The sequence below is a fragment of the Juglans microcarpa x Juglans regia genome, chromosome 1D (genome assembly GCF_004785595.1).
Source record: "Juglans microcarpa x Juglans regia isolate MS1-56 chromosome 1D, Jm3101_v1.0, whole genome shotgun sequence".
NCBI classification, from domain to species: domain Eukaryota; kingdom Viridiplantae; phylum Streptophyta; class Magnoliopsida; order Fagales; family Juglandaceae; genus Juglans; species Juglans microcarpa x Juglans regia.
Window position 1 is genome coordinate 34,232,865 of NC_054594.1, and position 18,532 is coordinate 34,251,396.

General features: G+C 34.6%; 2 protein-coding genes across 2 annotated transcripts; both read left to right on the forward strand.

Annotated features, from left to right (window-relative positions):
- Positions 1–3,899: 3,899 nt before the first annotated feature.
- On the forward strand, positions 3,900–8,486 carry LOC121241959 (protein trichome birefringence-like 10). The gene is made up of 4 exons (XM_041139823.1): positions 3,900–4,744; positions 6,174–6,563; positions 7,439–7,597; positions 7,730–8,486. Exons 1-4 carry the CDS (start codon positions 4,305–4,307, stop codon positions 8,073–8,075), a joined length of 1,335 nt encoding a protein of 444 aa, XP_040995757.1. The 5' UTR covers positions 3,900–4,304; the 3' UTR covers positions 8,076–8,486.
- A 2,638-nt stretch (positions 8,487–11,124) lies between these two features.
- Positions 11,125–17,904, forward strand: LOC121241949 (NEDD8-activating enzyme E1 catalytic subunit). The gene is made up of 9 exons (XM_041139812.1): positions 11,125–11,391; positions 11,514–11,677; positions 12,554–12,756; positions 13,000–13,232; positions 13,355–13,417; positions 13,505–13,561; positions 13,856–13,977; positions 16,807–16,924; positions 17,396–17,904. Exons 1-9 carry the CDS (start codon positions 11,290–11,292, stop codon positions 17,681–17,683), a joined length of 1,350 nt encoding a protein of 449 aa, XP_040995746.1. The 5' UTR covers positions 11,125–11,289; the 3' UTR covers positions 17,684–17,904.
- Positions 17,905–18,532: the final 628 nt, after the last annotated feature.

Consider the following 18,532-nt stretch of genomic DNA (forward strand, 5'->3'; position numbering starts at 1 on the left):
CTCTTTACTACAATCTTTTTTAGTTCAATACTTCTTTACATGAGAAATTTATAATTTTTTTCAACTTTTTATAAATTCATCTAAATTCTTCTTAATATTCAAATACATTTAAATTCATCTTAAATGAATTCTACAAAATTGATTTTATCATTTCAATTCACTGTTATTCAAAAAAAAAATCAATATAGCTCAACATACAAAGCCTAAATTGGCCTAACATCATGGATAAGATGGAGATGCTTATTCATTTTTCCTCGCCATTTATGCTGTACATTTATGATTTTTTCTGAGCTTCTGCAGGCCCAATTTCATAGAGGCATTTGGGAGACCTGAGACGATCGAGTTTCTGTGGTGGTGGTTAATCGTCATCTCTGGCAACTGGCAAGCAAGACACAGGACAAAAATGACGATTCCTCCCTGGCTGTAAAGGACACGAGACCTTTTAAATTTCCACGATACGTCGATGACAAAAAGCCGTGCAAATAAGGGCAAATTGCACCCCCAAACTATCAAAATCTAACAGTTTAGTATTTCAGAAAAGAAACCTGCCGTTCACTCCATGAAGTGCATGTTGGACATAAGCTTTGTTTAGCTGCCTGTCTCTTTGTATATTGATCCGGAAGTCCGATAATTTGATAAAAGCTCAAAAGGCTCGATCATCAAGATTTCCTTCCACCCATTTTTTTTCCCTTTATTTCTTGTTAGACCCAACTTTCTAGGAGATTTAAGTAATACAAAAACCATCCCAGAACGTGAAAACCATTAATTTGGGGCAAGGCGGTTACGTTCTGCTGTTTATGCCTCAGAGCCCCCAGACAAACGACATGTGATTCAGCTTTACTCTCCTTGATATTCGTATGCGATCCATCCCCACAAACTCGAACAGTCTCAATATCTTTATTCTATTCTGAGCAGTTCCTATATAAAAATTGCAGCAATATTATCATTAAGCTATTGCCAATGCCTCCTTGCTCGGACTTTGTTCGTTTTCTTTTATTTATGGCCATTCCTTTGAATATTATGTGGTGCAATGATTTTATTTTGATTTGGTCCTAACCCATTATTAATTAGGCATTAACCCAACACTCATCATCCCATACAAAGCATATCTCATCTTGAATATTGCACGTTGCCGTCATGGATGAAGCCAAGTCAACTTTCACCAATCAACTTTGGCATCAAATCACATCAATTGCCATCTTCGTGCGAACTTGCTTATAGTCTACATTCTTATCATTTCATTAAACAAAATATAATAATGTCAATAAATAGTGATAATATATAAAATTAAAATTAAAATTATGTTATATATATATTAGAGATTTTGATTATTAGAAGAGAATATAGGACGTGAGGAATTTTTATCTTATGGTACACAAAAAAATGTCTAATGATATTCCTAACGACTTGGCTTTTGACTTTTCCAATGATGGAAACAATTTTGGAATCTATTATTTCAGAACAAAGTTGCGTAAGTGTCGTCTCAATCAGTGGTCTTGTTATTTTCGTGAATGAATATGAAATATAAGGTTCGTTCTTGACTAGTGCATGTTTATGTATCCACACAAGAATGTCGAAGGTAGATCACAGGTTCAAAGATAAGAAAGTTTCCCAACTCTCAACTTGGAAGATAATATGATAAAGTCGAGCAAATCATGTCAAGACTCAACACCTACACGTTTTTAGAAAGAGTCATAGGTTTTTCAAAATAAATAAATACTCAGATCTTAATAAATTTTATGCGCGTCTATGACCGTATGTTCCTACAAGTGTTTTTTTTTTTTTTTGGAAATAAAACTACTTTGTCTCCGCACTTTTACCGCTCCATTTGATCGCTAGTCAATTTTTTTTTTTTTTTTAACTTAGTAATTAAAGAAGTGATTTTAAGTGTATTGATATATTTTTTTATTTTTTAAAAATATTTAAATGTATTAAAAAAAGTGAAAAGAAAAAAAGAAAAAAAAACCACTAAGCGGTATGCCCAGCAGTAAGAGTGGGGTGGCATAGTAGCCCCACTCTTTTTTTTTTTGAGAAATTCTTGGCCTATAAAATTTTTTTATAAAAATTAATCTTACGAATTGTTGCGACGTGATATGGTGCATTAGATTATAGATCTATCTTCATTCTAATGTAAGTATTATATATTACATTATATCAAGTCAATTTATAAAATTATTTTATAACTTTTTTTTTTTTTTTTGTAAATCTAGCATTTCTTCTCCCATCTCATTTATCATCTATTAATATTTGAATTAATTATTAAAAAAATATAATTCACACATAAAGAATGGTGAGATGGAGGTGGATTTTTAATGATTGGGTGATTAGAAAAGAGCAATGCTACGTAATGCAGATTTTTTTGAAGTGACTGATTTCAAAGAAAGATAAAACAATTACACTTAAATATTTTATAAAAATAAATAAAAATCTTTTATTCTTAATTGATTGTTTCTGATTCAGTAGTTTTTTTTTTTTTTTTTTAAAGGAATCAGTTAATAAAAAAAATTAAGATAAGATATGTAAAACTAAAATAAATATTTTTTTATTCTTAATTATTCTAAATATTTTCCAAATACTTCAAACAAAAAAAATATTTAGAAGTTAGAATTGGTCAAATGAGATGACCAAGTTACCATTGAAACTACAAAAAAAAAAAATTCTTATTACTTGTTGCAATTTACATAACACAATATTTTAATACGAGTAAAGAGATAGAATTACACTAAAAAATATATAATTTTAATAGAATTCATAAAAGACAACACCGTCGACGGCAATAAGATCGGACCTATTACAATTGAATAAGACAGTGGAAAATCGGTCATTCTCAGCCGAAGACGCGGCCCATGAGCATCATAGGTGTGGTCGGTCCCATGACCACGAACGGGTAAGGTAGGGCCAGTTTTGGGCGTAGCTCCCCAAAAATCCGAATAATTAAGACGTGGTTTGTTTTATAGTTGAGATTAAAATTAAAATTTTAAATAAAATATTATTAAAATATATTTTTAATATTATTTTTATTTTATAATTTGAAAAAGTTAAATTATTTATTTTATTTTATGTAAAAATTTAAGAAAAATAGAATAATTAAATGAAATCAGTTGATTGAAATTATCAAAACGAGACCTAAATACAAATATAAATTATGTAAATTTTGTGTATTACTTTAGAAAATATATATAAAAAATAAATTAATTAATTCATATGAATTATATATTTAAAAAATATTTGTAATAGTAAATTATGCAATTACTATGTAATTATTTTGAAAAAAAATAAATAAAACATGTGACTTATATGAAAAAAATTAATTTTTTAACAATAAATTTTATTTTTTTTAAAAAACGATTACGTGATATTTACACATTTCGATTATACATAAATTACTCCGTATCTCTATAGCTGCATCGTACTTGTCGAGATCCCACGTGCTATGCTTCATTTGGTAACTAAATTCATCTCAACTCATATCAACTCATCATTATAATTTTTTCAAATCTCAACATAAAATATAATAAAAAATTCAACTTTTTCAAATTTTAAAATAATAAAAATATTTAAAAAATAATATTTTAATAATATTTTATCATCTCAACTCAACTTATTTCAAGATCTAAACACAACCTAAAATCCATAGCAACCAATTGCTTTCTTCCACACGTTCTTAGGAAACGGTGGGATTACCGCCTCCTAGCCGTTACCAGTTTCTTTTCGCCATTTAGCCCACTTTCTTCCCCACGAAAAATTTCTAATTCCACTAATCACAGACCCACCTCTCTCTCTCTCTCTCTCTCTCTCTTCTAAAAGTTCTTATTTTTTTAAACTCTCTCTCTCTCGGATCTTTTATGAATAAAATTCATAGTTTTCTATCGGATTTGGAAACTAAATTCTCGTTAGCCGTAGCAGTCCTACGACTATTTAATCCTTATTCAGTTCTGCCAAAACCATTCTCTTTTCTTGTCTCTTCGCGTGTGTATGTATATAAACTATAGAGTAACTGAAAAAGGAGGATAGAGTAACTGAAAAAGGAGGAAGAAATGGGAAAGTATACATAAATCCGGCATGAACGCTTCCTTGCTTCCTTGGCACCCATCTCTCTCTCTTTTTTGAACTGATATTCATAGCTTAAACGAAACTGACCGACCAAGCAAAGCTGTTCAAGACATGCTTCAACTTCGCCATCCTTGACTTATTGATGTTGCTTTCACACGACGCGTTTGCCCCTGCGTTTGTTCTTCACCCGAATTTTGTCTTTCCCACCAGAGGAACAATTCCCAGATTCCAGATTTTGCTCTTGAGCTCAAATGTCTGAGAAACAATCTGTGCCGGACCTCGAAGCCATGCCAGTCTCTGAACTTTTCAAGAAATTTAAGCGTTTGAGACTGTTTGAGCCATCCGTGGGTGTTCTGGGATTCATCTGTATCACTGTCTTTGTGATTTGCTGCTTCTTCTACTCGGATCATAGAGTTGTGGCTAAAGGGTCAATATTTCCCGGCCAGTCGGAAAAGTTCATGTGGTTGCAGAATAACGGGTCCGGTGAGGACCAAAGGGTGGAGTTCCTTGAAGAAAACGGTGGCGGGTGTGATATATTTGTAGGGGATTGGGTGTGGGATGACAACTATCCTCTGTATCAATCTAAAGACTGCAGATTTTTAGATGAAGGATTCCGGTGCTCTGAGAATGGGAGGCCTGATTTGTTTTACACCAAGTGGAGATGGCAACCCAAATATTGCAACTTGCCCAGGTTCTTATCTTCCTTATAAACATTGCTTTTAGTACTATTTGGTTCTAGAGAACGTAGTAGACAAGGGAAAGAATTTAATTTTTGGGCCTAAAAGAGGAAAATTATTGAAGTGTTTAGGTTTTCAAGTACGTCGGACTTTAGAGGCTGAGATACTCGCACTCTCAGCAATTATAAAGGTTGAATCTTCTCTACTTTCCTGTATTTTCACAGCAACGGAAGGATTTGATTATTTTACTTGGGACCTTTTATTGGATTTGTTATGTCTGTAACAGTCGATTTCTCCGCCAGGCTAGTGGGGCTAATTGTCAAACTTTCATTATAGTTTGCCTGCCTTCGAAAGTGACTACCTTGTTATCTTTGAACTTGGATATGCCGGCAAGCATGGAAAACGTTAATTATACCATGAAAATGTATTCTCTATTATTTTGGTATTGTTTCTTGGCAAACCAAGCGTTTAGACTATTGCAGGCAAGAAATTTTTTATTGGCTATTGATAAGATTACCACTGGTACCCGAAAACTTGAGCTTATCGTAAGTGGGAATTTAATCATTTTATAAATTCTAATACTTATACTTTGTGTAAGCTTTATTTATTTATTTAATTTATTTTAGAAATAGACTGTATTCATTCATAAAAGCGAAGTTACAGCTGTAACTGATACATATAGGAAAAAATCTTGATTACAAGCCAACTACTCATGGTTGGGATTCCATCAGTACACAAATTCCTTTGTGACTAGTATGATCTTAATTTGTAGAACTCTCTACAGACAATCCGTCTGAGAGACCACACTTTGCTTAAAGCAGAGATTTCAAATCCCACCCTCTAGAGGAGGAGAGGACTTTGACTCTATGGACAAAATGTCTAAGAAACTATTTCTTTTTTATTATTAATCTAAAACAAAGAAAATAATAGAAAACGTGTAAGCTTAATTTCTATGTCAGTCCTAATGGACATAGTTATCAACCAAAAGTTATCTACTTTATGACGGAGCAATTTATTTTAGTTTTGCCTTGGATAGAAATTTATTCTGTAAGTGGATATTCTGGCAAGGACGAAAATTGTGGGCTTAACAATTTCATTTTAACTAAATTATGTCAAGATTTATATATTATCTTTTTCGTTTCCTGCTTTCCACTATCTTATAGTCTGTCAAATATTGCTTTCCTAGACTTGAAGTGTTTCCTCCGTACGGTAGCTTTGATCGTGAACCTTTGGATGCTGTTTTGACCATCTTAGGCAACAAAAACAAATTCCATTTCTTTTTGGAGATTGAAATCTTATTGCTCTATATTGCTGTTTAGCTTTTTCTTTCTTGTCCATAAGTTAATGCTTAATAAACTCTGATGTTACATGGTTGAGTTTATGACACCAATAACGTTTTGATATCTAATTTGTATGTCACTTTCTTCTCACTAATCAAAACAGGTTTAATGCAAAACTGATGTTAGAAAATCTGCGAAACAAAAGGCTAGTGTTTGTTGGTGATTCAATTGGGAGAAACCAATGGGAGTCCCTCCTCTGCATGCTCTCATCCGCAGTTCCTAACAAGGATTCAATCTATGAAGTAAATGGAAGCCCGATTACAAAGCACAAGGGGTTCTTGGTGTTCAAGTTTAAGGACTTCAACTGCACAGTGGAGTATTATAGATCTCCATTTCTTGTATTACAGAGCCGGCCCCCTGCCGGAGCTCCCCCGGAGGTAAGGACAACCTTGAAATTGGATCAAATGGACTGGAACTGTGTGAGGTGGAGGGATGCAGATGTGCTGGTCTTAAACACAGGGCATTGGTGGAATAATGCGAAGACCATAAGAGGGTAACTTAATCCAATAGAAATTGATTTCTTTCTTCTCTCTGTTTACAATGGTCATTTGCATTTGGAATGAGCTTTTTTCCCCCTAATAATTGATTATGAATTTACACTGGACTGGTTTTCAAAATAAGAAAAACTCCATTGAAGGATCTCTGCAAGGGGCCCAGAGGTGTTCAAGAAGAAAAAAGAGTGATAAATGAAGTAATATATGCTAATAAAAAACAACCCAACACTTTTAGGTGAAGCCTCTTTTCTTTTTTACGGGGGAACGATTAAGCTGTTCCTTGCTTCTTAGTGATATTCTTCGTCCAACTTGGATGTAAACATATTTGTGCTTCTCTTTTCTTCTCCAGGAGCTTCACTCTTTTGTTTTGTTTGATTTTACGATGTACTTATCAAGAGAAGATCTCATAATACAAGGTGCAACTGTGAAAAGGATTAAGATGCCCATGATAAGTAATGTTCGTACTGGGTACCTGGGCCTAGATAATAAAATTTTAGCTGAAACTGATGGAATGGGTGGGTCCTTGAACCTATTAATGGTTGCTTATAATATGATGGCAAATGGACCCAGCATCCTATCATCTTTAATTTAAAATGAAATGAGATTTCCAGTGTATGAGTTCGGTCGATAGATCTCCAATTTGACTTTTGCACTTAAATATTTTTGAATGTGGGTAATGAATACCTGGTATGAAGGAGAAAGCTAATTGTTAGGCAGTGTGGCAACGTCAGTGGCTGTTACCTGTGAGACGAAGACATGCCTGAAATCAATCTTTTAGCTTTGAGCATCTTTGGAAACTTACCGGCCTCATAATTCCCTTTTCTTTTTCCTTTTTAGCTGGAGAAAAGATTAAAGATCCATGTATTTTGTACAGGGGTTGTCACTTCCAGGAAGGTGCAGAGGTGAAGATGGATATGAAAGTAGAGCACGCATATCAGAGGTCCATAGAGACTGTGGTGCACTGGATACACACTCGGTTAAATACAAGCAAGACTCGGGTTTTCTTTCGCACATATGCCCCTGTACATTTCAGGTTTGTCTGGTTACTTAAACTGTGTCATCTTTCTATTGTTCTACGTGTATGCATCCTTTGCCCTTTTCTTGTGAAGTAATCTTTTATGCATCCTATTTGGGAATTCAAATTGCTATGTTATGTATCATACAGAGGAGGGGATTGGAGGAATGGAGGAAACTGTCACTTGGAGACACTTCCAGATCTGGGATCCTCGTTGGTTCCTTCTGATACTTGGGCGCATTTCAAAGTTGCCAATGCTATATTATCAGCTCACTCAAACACATCACAAGAAATGAAATTTGAGGTATTGAATGTAACTCACATGACTGCACGCAGAAAAGATGGACATTCATCTTTATATTATCTGGGTCCGGATATAGGCCCTGCAGCTATCCATCGCCAGGATTGCAGTCATTGGTGTCTCCCCGGAGTCCCTGATACATGGAATGAGCTACTCTATGCACTCCTCCTTAAGCGTGAGGCTACTAGAACCTGAAACTCATCCTAGTATCAGGTGCAAAGCATTAGAGGTGAAAAAAAGCTTCTTATTTATGTTAAAAAAAAAGATGGACATTTTATGCACAGATTACTCAAACTTCGGAAAAATGACAAAAGAATAAAAAGAAAACAGACACTTAAGACAGTTACAGGAGTTTTGCTATATGGGTCGAAAGTGGATCTCATATATCGACGCTGATACAGGGGTGAGCAAGGATTTTTGAAATGAAGACATGATACTGTAAAGAAACATTTTTAAATTGGGTCTTTTTGCTTTGATTATTATATAGGGTGGTATAGTTCTATACCTAATTTACAAAATTTTGTTTGTATATTATAACTTTTATCAAGCACCAAATGTATCTTCCTCTTTCTTTGATGAAAAATAGCATTCCAACTTTGCTGATCAGTTGAGAGAGAATAACTGCAAGGAAAAAACACTACATTGATGAAGGCAGGACAACGTTTTTTTTTTTTTGGTAAATTTAGAAAAGAAAGCAGCACAACATGCAATTTAAGATACTGTTACTGTAGCTTGCCAAAAAAACAAAAACAAAAATGTTTTGGTCCCCAATTCGGGACCCAAAAAGTAAAAAGTGTCCGGAATGAGTTTTTTTTTTTTTATTTAGTAATTAAGAAAGTGTTGTTTAATAATATTGTGAATTTTTTATTTTTTTTTAATATTTATAATAATTAACAAAATATATAAAAAAATAAAAAAATAAAATGTACTATTCGATAAAATCGTTCGAGCTGTTTTTCAGTAGTTGTAGTAAGGCTTAAAAAATAAAAAAAAGATACTGTTACTGTCCCTGCAAGAAGTTCCACAGGATTTTGATAGAATTGTACTGGGTCACCAATTGAGTTGTTGATGCATCCATTTGACAAATTGACAATGGATCACCAATTGGTTAATGGTCGACCTGTCTTTCCAAGGGCATGTCAAGTCCTAAGAAAATTTGGGTCCTCTCAATTCTCAATTGAAAATGTCCTTTCAATCACATTGTTAGAGTTCTATCTAAATCAAAGACTTACGAATATTTCACTTCCATGGAACTGTCTTTCATTTTTAGAAAATACTATTATCTCTACTTATTTTGACATTTCTATTTGATTACTGCTTAATTTTTTTTTTATTTAATGATTAATGAAATAATTTTAAATATATTAGTATATTTTTTTTAAATATATTTAAATATGTTAAAAAAATATGAAAAAAAAGAGAAAAAAAAAATATTTTTACGCTGGGCGGTATACCCAACAGTCAAGATGGGGGCGGCATAGTAGCTGCACCCTTCATTTTTTTACCCCTTCTGGGGTTCTTGAAAAAACAGAAAAACTCAACCCAGGCAGGTGAGATTTTTAGACTTTCTCAGTAGCGGTGTGATCATGTGATATCGTTAATCATTATTAGCACGACATGAAATTAGTGGGTTAAGGTTTGATGTTAATGGATTCGGGTCAAAACGGATTGACTAGTTAAAATACGATTTATAAACGAGTTAATAACAAGTCAATGCGTTTAACCCAAAATTAACCTGTTTTGACCAATTTAAATTTTATTTCAAAATTACAATTTTATTATTCTTGAGTTGTAATATCGATACTTCTCAGTATATTTATGTTTTTATTATTGAAATTGTAATTGTAAATCTATACTCATATTTGTTATGGTAAGGTTTATAATATTTTTTTTTTATAAGTAATCAATAATATATTAATAACGATAGGCAAAGCCCAAGTACACAAGATGATATACGAGAGATAAGACCTATCTAGGTCAAAGTAAGGGAAACTAAAATGTCATACAAATTTAGGCCATTAAAATTTAAAGCAATGGCCCATAAAAATAAAGTACTGAAAAATAGAGTTATAAGTTCCTTCGAAGACTGCTCAGGCGCTCATTCTTTTTGAAAGTCCGATCATTGCGCTCTTGCCATATACACCACATAATATAGATCAAGACTATTTTCTACACTGCCTTGATTTGTTGAACTCCTCTTGAAAGTTTCCAGCTGGCCAATAGATCTACCATAATAAGGTTTATAATATTGATTTTATTATATGTTAAAATTTGAAAAATATTGATTTTTTTGTTAGTAGGTAGTCTTATTTTTTCTTTTAAATATTGTGACTGCTAATAAATATAGATTTTAACTTTTATGTGAAATTATGTTAATTAAGTCAAATGAGTTATACGTGTTAGTTCAACCCATTTACATAATGAGTTTAAATAAGTCGTGTCGTATTGACAAATTTCTAATTAATTATTAAACAGATCAAAACGGATAATACGACACAACCCGTTATCTAAATAGGTAGGTTTAGAGTTTGAAAGTTTGACACTTTTAGTTTAACGAGTCGGATTCAGATTGACTCATATAATCAAATATTCATGACTTGATACGATACGAACATAATTCGAAAGTACGAATTGCCACCCCTAACAAAACAGATTAGAAACTTGCTAAAACAATCGCATTGAAAGATTATTATTATTACTACTTTGTAACAGAGTTATAAATTATAAATGTTTAATATTTTTGGTAAGAGAGAAACTATGAGTTCGAACTTAATTTATTTGAAATGTGAGTTAATTGCCACAATCTGAAGATATGCTAATTACAGGAGTTAGATGTAATCATTTGAATGATTCCATGGATTTAGCGCAATCATTTACATAGTACCCATGCCTTTAGTTCACAAGGATCTTGAAATCATTATCCTATAAAATATAAATCATATACTCAAAATCTATTTAAATTAAAATAATTAATACAATAAACTATTATCTATGATATTGTTATCGATATTATTGATTTTTTTTTATAACGGCTAATTAAATTATTAAACCATTATTAAGTATTATCAAATAATGATATAATTTGTACCCTTTCTCAATTGAAATTAGTGACACAGATTCTAGTGAATATAGCTTAGTAAATAGTAAATTCGCATATTTTGAAAATATATTCGTATGAAACACATAAAAAATTGGTATAAATTGGGTAATCGGTGTGCAATGCATTGGCATTAAAGTTGTTGTAAAATCCAAAGCGTAAAATCCAAGCTACCGCTACTGTATGACACAACACTGCCCCCCCCCGTCTGTGTAATATTTTGGACCTTTGGAGTTTCGGCTTCCTGTCTTTCCCAGCAGAATCCCAAGTCTCTGAGTGAGAGAGGGCCCAGAGAGAGGAAGAGATATAGTGATGGCGGACACCGAGGCGCAACCAAGCCGATCGAGGGACCTCGACAAGCTGCTCCTCCGCCCCGGAAATCTCGTCGGCGCTAACTTCGATCCCGGCGAAGAAGTAAAATCTACTCTCCCTCTCACTCTATCGGTCATTGTCGCAAACATTTGGATTACAATTTCTTCTGATGTCATAACTTCTTACTTTTTCTTTTTTTTTTTTTCTTTTCTGGGTTTTTGCAGTTAAGAGACGACCTTGCAAAATCTGCTAAAGTGTTAGTGGTGGGAGCTGGTGGGTTAGGCTGTGAGCTGCTTAAGGACTTGGCTCTCTCGGGTTTCCAAAATCTCGAGGTCATAGACATGGACAGAATTGAGGTCACCAATCTCAATCGCCAATTCCTCTTCAGGTACTCTATTATCCTTTCTAACTTTGTCTTATTATTATTGTTATTGCTATTGTATTATTATTATTTGCTTCTGGTTTTGTCTGAATTGGAGTTTATTATTGCCCAATAGTTTTGATTCTCTCTCATATGGACGAGAATATATGAATGACACCTATGGCACGAGTATTTTGAAGATGATGAAACACTTGGGTATAGTATGTAAATATTGTTTGTTGCAATTTTGGAGTTATCATGTATGCATCGTTCAAATCATATATGTCATCTGGTTGATGATATGTATTTATGTATGTATTGATTACCTTTGAGGAGCAAATAAAATGGGCAAACCCTCTATTTTCCAATTATTTCTTCACATGTTGCGGTCGAATTGCTTGATTTGAGATGACAGTTATCAAAGAATAGGCATTAATCTTTCTTATGACTGAAACGGTATATTGAAAACATCTAGAGGTGAGGTTGCTAAAATAGCGTGTACTTCATTCTGATTAAATGGTATTGCAAATGATTATAAGCCCAAGAAATATGCAATCTTCACAATGTACTTTCTGTGGCATCATCAAAATATTATGAGTACTTTGTACGCTGCCATCAGCGGCAGAAGTAGGCATTCCCCCCCCCCCCCCCCCCCCCCCCCCCCCCCCCCCAAAATTCAAAAAAATTATTTTTTATGGTTTTTATGAGAGATTTTAAAATTTAATTTCGCCCCCCAAAAGAAATTTTTATAATTTTACCCCAAATTGAATTTCCTTATTCTGTCCTGACTGCCATGCAATAATGAATCCAACAGTTTCCTTTGTTTTATGTGTCATATCTCGCATTGGCTTTTCAATTTGTAGTTTGAAAATGTTGTGTTGAATAATTGATTTTCCATTTAAGATTTGAAGATGTTGGTAAGCCAAAAGCTGAGGTTGCTGCAAAGCGTGTCATGGAAAGAGTCAGTGGCGTAAATATCAAGCCACATTATGGCCGAATCGAGGACAAAGAGATTGACTTTTACAGTGATTTCATTATTATTGCCCTTGGTCTTGATTCAATTGAGGCTCGGAGCTACATCAATGCTGTAGCTTGTAGTTTTCTTGGTATGTATCCACAACACATCTAATCAACTCGCTTTTGGGCATCTCAATTGCTACAGTTAGAGTTTTCTTGTAAACTAACACGTAAAAGAAAATCCCAAAAGGCTTACATGAACCTTGATACTGACTGGCAGCCTCCTGAAAGTTACAGGCTGGGTTCATTATGTGTCACTCTCGAAGTAAATAGTTGGTATTAACTCTGTTTGCACTAATCTGCTATGTCTCGTTGTGGTTTGGGAATTTTAGAGTATGATTCTGATGATAACGCTCGAGAAGAAACAATTAAACCTATGGTAGATGGTGGGACTGAAGGTTTCAAGGGCCATGCTAGGGTTATTTTGCCAGGGGTCACACCTTGCTTTGAGTGCACCATCTGGCTTTTCCCCCCTCAAGTAAAATTTCCCTTATGCACCCTCGCTGAAACTCCTAGAACTGCTGCTCATTGTATTGAATATGCCCACTTAATCAAGTGGGATGAGGTAATAATTTGCTCATTATTATCTCTTTTCCCATTTTCAAAGTGTTAGTTTTAAACTGATTCCTCTATATTTGTTAAACAAAAAATCGATCTCTATTATCTAAACATGCATCTTATTTGTAGGTTCATAGTGGAAAGGCTTTTGATCCAGATGACCCAGAACATATGAAGTGGGTCTATAATGAGGTTGATAAAATGGTGTTATCTAGTGACTTTTTTCTTAATATATATTTTCATTATTGGTCATGTGGTTTATGCTACCCGTATTTGTAGGCTGTCAAGAGAGCTGAGCTTTTTGGTATCCCAGGGGTCACATATTCTCTTACTCAGGTATATTTATCAGGATATGGGTATAAATTACTCGAAAACTTAATTTGTTTTCTATTTTCTTCCCATTTTCCTGTGGTTGGATTTGGTGCTCTTTGGTTACCATATATTTTCAAAATCCATTTAAGAATACTTTAGCTTTTGGTGCCCACTGTAACTATATGTTATCATAATGTTTGTGAAAATTGTTTATTTTTCACTTAGAAGTTCTTTTATATACAGTTTCCAGAATTCATTAAAAAAGTGATGGTCAAAGTTCAGATGCTTATATATGTTGCTTCACCTTGATGTTTACAGGGGGTCGTGAAGAATATTATTCCAGCTATTGCTTCCACCAATGCAATTATTTCAGCTGCTTGTGCACTTGAAACATTGAAGCTTGCATCAGGATGCAGCAAAACTCTATCAAACTATTTAACGTGAGTCATACTTTTTCCTTTATTTTTTGCTTAGCAACGAACTCCGTAGAATATTGTCCTTGATGCATTGACTCCATTTGAGTATGGAACCAGGGGGTCATGGTCCCACTGGTTCTGTCCATGATGTCTTTATGTTTAAGGGAAATTAAAACTTGAACCCGTTGCAGAAACCAAATGCACCATAGTCTCAACCTTTTGGCTGTTTCTCTCACATGCAATCAAGAGAATAGATGATGAAAATGGGTTTTTATAAAGATTTTGTAACCTGCCCTGATTTTAAAATCTGATTATAGTGAAAAAAAAAAAAAAAACTATAGAAAAAGCATTGTGCAAATAAAAGAATATTGAAAAGAGCTCTGCTAGTGGGCCGCCTGAGTGTTACTGCCCGGCGTGCCCTCTTGACGTGGAATGCCACGTGGCTTACTTTTAGAAAAAAAACACTAGCAGACCACAAAACAGATACCGAGCAGAATATTTTGAATTAGAAGATCTGGAACCCTAGACCAGAGACTCCCCCTTGCCTCCTTCCCTTCCTCACGTTGCCGGATCCATTTCCGGCGAAAATCTTGTTCTTCAAAGGTTTCACCAGCAACAACCCAAGTGTTGGTAGCAATTGAAGCTTGCACTTCGGGATTGAGAAACTGGATGACAGCATTGTCCTTGAAAATGTCAACTTCTTCAATGGCCGGCTTTTGGTGCTTCTCTTCTCCATTTCATAATTCTTTATTCTGCACTTCATACTTCTCAAAGATGGATCATGAGAGGCTCATGAAAATGGCTAGTGCCGTTCGCACTGGTGGAAAAGGAAGTGTGTGAAGAAAAAAGAAGGCTGTCCACAAAGCCACTGGAAGAAATCTCTCTGCTGCTGGGTTTGGCTTGTCCAGGTGTGGGTTTTGGTTTTTTTTTTTTTTTTTACGTCCATGGGAAAACTAGAGCTGTAATAGTGGGGCGGCAGAGCAGCATTTTCCTATTGAAAACCTCTAGGGGTTGGCTCAAGTGGTAAAGGCCTTCGTCTTAGTGGCATGTTCCCTCTAGGTCTAAGGTTCGATTCCTCTTGGGTGCAAACAATTTGTAGGGGCCATCGGACTAGGGGAACTTCCCCTGTAATTACCAGAGGTGCACTTGCGGGAAACTCCTTGCCAAGGGTCTGTGCACCTTTGGGATTAGTTGGGACTTTGTTCTCCAACACCCAGTGCCAATAATAAAAAAAAGATATTGAAACATGTTTGACATTGTCTTTTTTACCTTTCAAATGGAGGTTTGGGGTACATAGCCCATCTAGCGATGCGGTAGGGAAAGTGAATTAGTGCTTGTCCCAAATCTAAAAATATGCCTTTTCACACTCCCAAATGCATGGCCAAAAGGACTCTATACCCTAATGTCGCTATGGGGTTACTTATGAATTTTATCACTATAATTACAGTTATTTTAATGTCTGAAATTAGGCCTTTTCTATCAAAATAAAGAATCTTCTTCATACAGCCCAGGACCAAAAGTCAATACAGTTGGTGAACAGCGCAAAAATCCAACCCATTTTGATACCCATTTACCTATAGCCCTTAATTTGATCCAAGAAACCATGCACACCAAAAAAAAAAAAAAAAAAAAAAAAAAAAAAAAAAATGAAGAAGGACTGAACTAGCGTCTAGCGCAGCCTCCCTTTTTTCTCATTCATGCTTTGGCCCCGTGATTAGAAATTCTGGTTCCATCCTCGATGATGAGTATGTGTTATAAGAGCAATTGTTGGTGCATTCATAATCATTTGATCAGGATGTGGGCTTTTGGATAAATGGCTTTATGTCTTGCATAGTTTGGAGACTGAAACTGAAATTATTTTTCATTCTCATTTACTTGGTTACTAGTTTTGTTTTGTACATAAACACATTGTGTCAGTGACAATAACAGTTTTTTGAAGCATCACACAAAGCAAAGTGTGGAAGTAGAAAAAATTAGGAAAATCTCAGTTACATATGCCTTTATGGTTCTGGTAGTAAAATTACTCAACTGATTTTTTTTTATCTGAAAATGGTTTTGGTCTCTTTCATTGTCTGTCTTCTGAGAGTCATCAATGTATCCTTGAGTAGCGGGCATTCTTGTATAACCACTCTTTTATTTCAACATTTCAGCAACACATTTGTTTCTTATCTTCACAACATTAGTACCATAAAGCATGGATGTCCATAAAGTTGTCTCATGAGGTATTTTTTTTTTTTTCACTTGATAAAACACCTGCTACATGGCAATCTGTAAACTATTTGGTACTTCATCTATATTTACTAAAATTGGTATGTCACTTCTGTTTGATCCTACCTTGTGGATGATTGATCTGAGATAATCAAAATGGTCTATTTTGCATCTTTCGTACTTGTTACAACCCCTCATTACTTCTAATTTTGTTTAAGTTACATTTTCCAAACTTTGAACTTTTTTTTTTAATTTCATGTCAGCTATTAGTTCCAGATATTTTCATTATAATCTAACATACCATATCAACTTACATCAGTTTGTAAGATCTCTTTGTACATTAAGCATTTCAGAGAAAGTTTAATATACATTGAAGCTTATGCTTGAGCTTTAGAGAGAGATTTTTTTAGTAAAACGCTTTAGAGAGTTGAATTTCACAGTTGTCAGAACTGAAGCTTGTGTTTTGTTTTGGTCAATTGAAGCAATGAAGTTAACGAATTTGGTGTTCAATTTTGAAGGTGGAAAAATAAACTTCTGGAATTTCTCTGTGTTTCTTTCCTTTTTTTCTTCTTTTATTGGCTGGTGGTTCTAATTTCTCTCATCAATCATTTGATAAACTTTACAAACTGATCTAAATCTTTGTAGGTATAATGGGGCAGAAGGTCTTCATACTAAAGTAACTGAATTTGTAAGGGACAAGGACTGTCTTGTATGTGGTCCAGGTGTTCTTATTGAGCTAGAAACGTCAATTACCCTGCAAAAGGTGATTTTAATTTACAGTGTTTAAATTTATTGATGATGAACACACCAAATTTAGTGATGCCTTTTCTACTTCATTCCCACTTGCTTCTCCAAATCTAATGTCCAGACTCCATATGTTTTGATGCTTTGGCTAGCTGTTTGATGTTATGCCTCCTCTCACAATTCTTTCAATATGATTTAGTCTACTTGGTATTCGATTATGGCGGATGCTGACATAACATAGTTCAGCAGCCACTGGATGTGCATGTTATGTACATTTTAGCATTTAACAATAAACGTATGGTGCTGTACACTCCAAAAATGGTACAGCTCAAATTTTCATTTAATAAAGTCGGCACAATGAAGTTTTGTAGTATTTCTCAAAACAGAGCTAGTGTTTATAAGCATGCTCAAAGCATTTTGAGTCTGAATTATATTTTTTTCCATTTTAGCTTACTTAATGCTTGTCCTGATTCACTTTTTGTGGCAACAGTTCATTGGCCTACTCGAAGAGCACCCGAAGCTGCTATTATCAAAAGCTAGCGTCACACACCAAGGAAACAATCTGTATATGCAAGCACCTCCCGTACTGGAAGAGATGACTCGATCCAACCTAAGTCTACCACTTTTTGACCTAATGGGTAAAACTACAAAGACGACTCTCCATGTGACTGGTACAACCAGCAAGAACGACAAGAAAACCTCTGTTCTGAGAAAATTGCGTGTTGTTTTTAAGGGAGTTGATGGGGTTACAGACATGGATACAGCTGGTGGAGCCTAATTTTCACTTGAAAATTTAGGGCAGGAAAGGTTAATTGGTGAGGCCTAGGGTTAGTTCGATTTGATTGTGTAAAATTTTTCCATAGATGACTGTTCTAAAGAATATTTGAATTCAGTGAATTCCTTACCAAGAGTAGTTTACATAGTTCTTAATCTTCAGGCATGACTTGCTCGGATTAGATTGGTGATGATTCCCATGATGTTCATTTGAATTTTGTCTCATCCTTGTGTACATGTTGAAAGTTCCTCACACGAATACTTTTGACTAACTTGAGTAATTGGGGGCTAAGAAATGAATTGATTGATGAGCGTATGCAGCAGAGCCAGGGGTAATCATGCCAAATCCAAGTCCATACAAACGGAGAGTAGAATTCCAGGCCACAAAAAAAAACATGACTCGAGATATTTAAAAATGGAGCGAGGCAGATTTCCAAAGGAGAGACTGAAGTACTGCCAACAAGGCCTCTGAGCGAGACTGGACTTACATGGGAGGCAGGCAGACTGCTAAGGCGTTTTACATACAAATTATACAGTTGTTCCTTTGTGCTGGATCCTGACCTATGTTTATCTTCCAAGCTTCGGATAAATACCAGCTAATGAAGATGTTTTTTCTGCACAGATGTATATATATTATATATGCTGGCTTTGAAACAAAAGGTTTCTTCTGGCAGCAGTCCTTAGAATGATGTTTTATATCGACCATTTCATTGACATTGAAATGTCTCGATCGGCTTTTGTACTTTGTTTCACCGTAGAGAGCTGGTCAGGAATTGACCACACATGTTGGCAGCTCATAAATTTCTATAATCAAATTGCCAACTTAAACTTTCATGATAGCTAATAAAAGGAA

Bases quoted from the DNA above. Each gene is read 5' to 3' on its own strand.
- LOC121241959 (XM_041139823.1), top strand. From the start codon at position 4,305: ATGTCTGAGAAACAATCTGTGCCGGACCTCGAAGCCATGCCAGTCTCT. The intron at 4,745-6,173 runs GTTCTTATCTTC...TAATCAAAACAG, and splicing joins AAATATTGCAACTTGCCCAG to GTTTAATGCAAAACTGATGT. The intron at 6,564-7,438 runs GTAACTTAATCC...TATTTTGTACAG, and splicing joins AATGCGAAGACCATAAGAGG to GGGTTGTCACTTCCAGGAAG.
- LOC121241949 (XM_041139812.1), top strand. From the start codon at position 11,290: ATGGCGGACACCGAGGCGCAACCAAGCCGATCGAGGGACCTCGACAAG. The intron at 11,678-12,553 runs GTACTCTATTAT...TTTCCATTTAAG, and splicing joins AATCGCCAATTCCTCTTCAG to ATTTGAAGATGTTGGTAAGC. The intron at 13,978-16,806 runs GTGAGTCATACT...AAATCTTTGTAG, and splicing joins ACTCTATCAAACTATTTAAC to GTATAATGGGGCAGAAGGTC.